Source organism: Hippoglossus stenolepis, chromosome 12 (genome assembly GCF_022539355.2).
Source record: "Hippoglossus stenolepis isolate QCI-W04-F060 chromosome 12, HSTE1.2, whole genome shotgun sequence".
In the NCBI taxonomy this organism is placed as follows: Eukaryota; Metazoa; Chordata; class Actinopteri; order Pleuronectiformes; family Pleuronectidae; genus Hippoglossus; species Hippoglossus stenolepis.
Genome location: NC_061494.1, coordinates 5,650,357 through 5,654,117, shown reverse-complemented (window position 1 = coordinate 5,654,117; position 3,761 = coordinate 5,650,357). Strand labels below are relative to the sequence as shown.

Below are 3,761 nucleotides of genomic sequence, written 5' to 3'. Positions count from 1 at the left end.
CATAATCACGCAGGTTCTAACCTGAGTCCTCGGACACTTCAAAAAAAACCTGCAGAGATCAGACTCGCCGGCCACACAAAACCCCAGACTCTCTGGAGCCGGGCCGGCGGGACTCCCGTGGATCAGTGTAAACTCATCAATGGGCTGCTTAATTAGGACTAATTGTTGGACCATGATCTCCCCGTTAACTGTGCGTTTGAAGTGCAGAGGTGAGGACAAACAAGGCCTGTGAAAGAGAGAGCATCTGGGCATAGTCTTTGTTGACAGGAGAAGGAAAACTCCCACCACAGTGACTGTGATACCGTCTAATCTTGAACAATTCTGAAAAAAATAAAGTGCTTTATCTGCTTAATCCAGTGCCTATACGTTGACTATCTTTGGTGATTTCATCTGACTTGTTTATATTGCTTCGTTTGATTTGGTTTTAACTTCGCATCTTCTAGATACGAGAGGATCAAATCAGGAGATCCACACAATGAGCTGCGATAACAGCCTTTGGTCTAAATGGACAGCTGCCATCTTTATCAGATCTTTCTTCCCCTCCCTTCTGAAGACGAGACAGGATGATCTATTCATGTTGAGCTAATCCTACAATACAGATCAGCTGATATCTTTAAGCAGTAATAGCTGTAACGATGACAAAGAAATACAGAGTCCAGTGCTGCGGTATAGAAGATAGACTTTATTTAAAGATAAATAGACTTTTCTGTGAATCATATACAATTTCTATATCAAATATAATAAAGATAAACACACACACACACACACATTAAATAAAAACAACTCTGGATTGCACTCTTTTTTGATTCTAAGTGTTTCAGGTGGGAAAGGTCTCAGTAGTTTTCGGGTCCTCAGTAGAAATGGGGATTGTGGATCATGAGGTGATGATGAGGAGGGGGGTGTTGGGGCATCGGCTGCTGGAGGACCATCTGACGAGGGAGCGGGTAGAAGGCCGGGCCGGCAGGGGGGTAGCGGGGACGCTGTCCGGTCAGGCCGTGGTACTGGGCCGGGGGCAGCGACTGGAACATAACCGGGGACACTTGGGGAGCGAGGAAGTCCTGCACCTCCCGCTTCAGCTTCATCCTCCTGTTCTGAAACCACGTCCTCACCTGGAGCGAACAAAACAAAGTTAGCATCCAAATCAATGCGCAATGCACGGCTCACATATTAAACGTCATGCACGATCTACACATCGCACGTGTTTGCAACCGCGTCTCACCTGAGTTTCTGTGAGGTTCAGCTTCCGCGCAGTCTTCACTCTCTCTCCAGCGTCCAGGTACTTGTGCTTGTTGAAGATCTTTTCCAGTTTGCTGATCTGCTCCTGGCTGAACTTTGTGCGCATCCGGCGCTGGGGTCCGTCTTTCTCCGCCTCGCTTCCCTCGTCCACGGAGAGACACTCTGAAGAAGCTGCTTCGCTCTCATACCCAGACGAGTAGCCGCTGATTTCTGAAACTGGAGGAAGAAAGGAAAAAGTGTGGTTACAAACACTGCTCGTGCGCCATGGATGAACGCATCACTGGTTCGACGTGACGAGTTGGGTGCTACTTACTTGGTGAGGAGCAGTTTGATGAATGGTCGGGTGAGCGCAGAGGCCTGTTGATATCCACTGGCTCCATATGTTCCACGGGTCTGGAGGGTTTGGGTTTCGGCTGCAGGTAACCTTTGCCAAAAGTCGGGGGACGCGGCTGCACCACGCAGGGGATGTGGGGTCTGCAGGTCAGCGCGGTATCCTCAGTGGGCGCCGTGTTGCTGTGGCTCTGGGCCAGCCAGTCCACGGAAAAGTATTTGACCATGTTGTCAGTGCTGCTCAGTGACCTGTGAGTCCGCCTAATGTGAGAGGGAGTGTGTGTGAGCAGCTCCTGTCCACAGGCAGCTTTTATAGGGGCCCTGCGCTCGGCGTCATTTGCATGTGTGGGGGGCCCTTGTTAACGCCCGATCGATCCCGATGATTAGAGGTTAATGGCTCGTTATTGAAGTCTTTACATATCCTGTGAGTGTGTGAAGTCCTGGCGCCGGCGAGTCTGTGAGAGTCCTGAGCTCATACATTTGTCCGCCCCACTGAAACTGAGGGGGGGCCTGCAGAAACAGCTGTATGCAGCTGCACGGAGCGAATACTCACATGCTGCTGCTTACACAGGAAAACAGTCCGGATGACCAGATTTATTAGGCCTGGCTCCGTTATTTCAAACTATCTTTCACATGTTGTAATTCGATCCAACTATTGTTACATGGGCTGGATTAAGAGATGAATAATGAACAGTTCATGCTTTGAAGTGTTGTGCTCCATCTGGATCCTGAGGAAATATTTGTCCTTAAATATTCTCTCTGCTCACTTCTCTGATAGGTTGTGGCATATTGGCCCCTTTCTCATATGATTATCACTTTGTATCTGAGGTCTGGGACAATTTTGAGAAAATAAATCAGTCTGGCACAGGGATGCACAATGAATGGAGGCATTACAAAACAGCCATTTGTCTGTCCTTCGCATCCTCTGGTAAACCATAACTTAGCGAATTAATTACTTTTAATCACAATTACAGTGGATGTGATCATACTTTCCAAATCAACAGTATATATAAATCAGTTTAAATGACATTCACAGCTTTTACTTACCCACACAGTATGTGTAATTAGTCAAATGAATTTTTTAAACTAAAAGTGTAATCCAGTACTAATAATTGGGTATTTTACACTGATATGGTTTTCTAGTTTCGTTCAAATGATCATTGGTGACCGAACTAAAAGTCAGTCTTGTGTTGGCTCCTAAAACTAATGAAACTGTAGTTTCTCATCATAGAGCTGTCATATGGATTGTGGTTATGGCTGATTAATTGGGATCCATGTTTGATAAACTGTCATGATGTCAACAATAAGTCGATTACAGACATTTCCCAGTGAACCAAATGAGAGTGGGGCTGTACGAAGGTAACTGCTTGTGCGCGTAAAATCCCAAGTTTAGTGCCATTTATGAAGCATTGTGGCGTCACAACAAAAGTGGCTTTCGTGAAGACTTCACCTCACAGTTATCAAATGGGTTGGGTGGGGAGGGGGGGGACAGTGGGTACTTTCGTATTGACATGTCTCTGATACCCCGGTGCGCGCTGGCGCCGGCTACTCGAGAGCCAGCATTTGGCACAGGCGCTTCAAACATTCCAGATCAAAGGTATTACAGTAGCAACACAATTACAGCTGATTGTCTGCCCGCTCAAATGTAAATATGCTAAAACAAGCTGCGAGGAAGCTGGGGAAAAACCCTGGGAGCGCAAACAGGCCCTCAGAACAGACTCAGGCAATGGCGGCTCCACATACCAGCAGAGATGACATCAGAGATCATATTTATAATTATCCTAAGGGTTTTATAAACTGGCGTGATAGACGTGTAAACAACAAGTCGATTATAGACAATTAAAGAGAAGACAAATGGAGAGAAGACTGTAACAAATCAAACGTATCAAGCGTAAAAACGCAGGCTTTGTTCCATTTACGAAGCGATACTAACTCTCCCTGCGGTGCAGCCTAACGAATTTGGCACAGAAATATAACAGAATTTGAAATCCAATCTTCTCCTGTACACGCAAACAGTTGTACACGATGACTGTCAGTTTCATATCGTGCACCAACTAAACCGAGAGATCACTTTCCATGAGACCGCGCCTAACCTGTGCGCCCCTCCCCTGAGCTCTCGGCATGCAGCAGCTCGGGGACAATGCCGCTAAACTGATCGTTTAGTTATATGACAATGCAGATAAGAGGCCGGGCCT

General features: G+C 46.7%; 1 protein-coding gene across 1 annotated transcript; it reads right to left on the bottom strand.

The window, feature by feature from the left end:
* Positions 1–767: 767 nt before the first annotated feature.
* On the bottom strand, positions 768–2,554 carry LOC118119212 (homeobox protein vent1). The gene is made up of 3 exons (XM_035172958.2): positions 1,550–2,554; positions 1,220–1,452; positions 768–1,109 (listed from the first exon to the last, which is right to left on the bottom strand). The coding sequence occupies exons 1-3, from the start codon at positions 1,791–1,793 to the stop codon at positions 852–854; spliced, it is 735 nt and encodes a 244-aa protein (XP_035028849.1). The 5' UTR covers positions 1,794–2,554; the 3' UTR covers positions 768–851.
* Positions 2,555–3,761: the final 1,207 nt, after the last annotated feature.

Excerpts from the sequence above, each read along its gene's own strand:
- LOC118119212 (XM_035172958.2), bottom strand. The coding sequence starts at position 1,793 with ATGGTCAAATACTTTTCCGTGGACTGGCTGGCCCAGAGCCACAGCAAC. Across the intron at positions 1,453-1,549 it reads ATCAAACTGCTCCTCACCAA|TTTCAGAAATCAGCGGCTAC; the intron begins GTAAGTAGCACC and ends TTCTTCCTCCAG. Across the intron at positions 1,110-1,219 it reads TGAACCTCACAGAAACTCAG|GTGAGGACGTGGTTTCAGAA; the intron begins GTGAGACGCGGT and ends TGTTCGCTCCAG.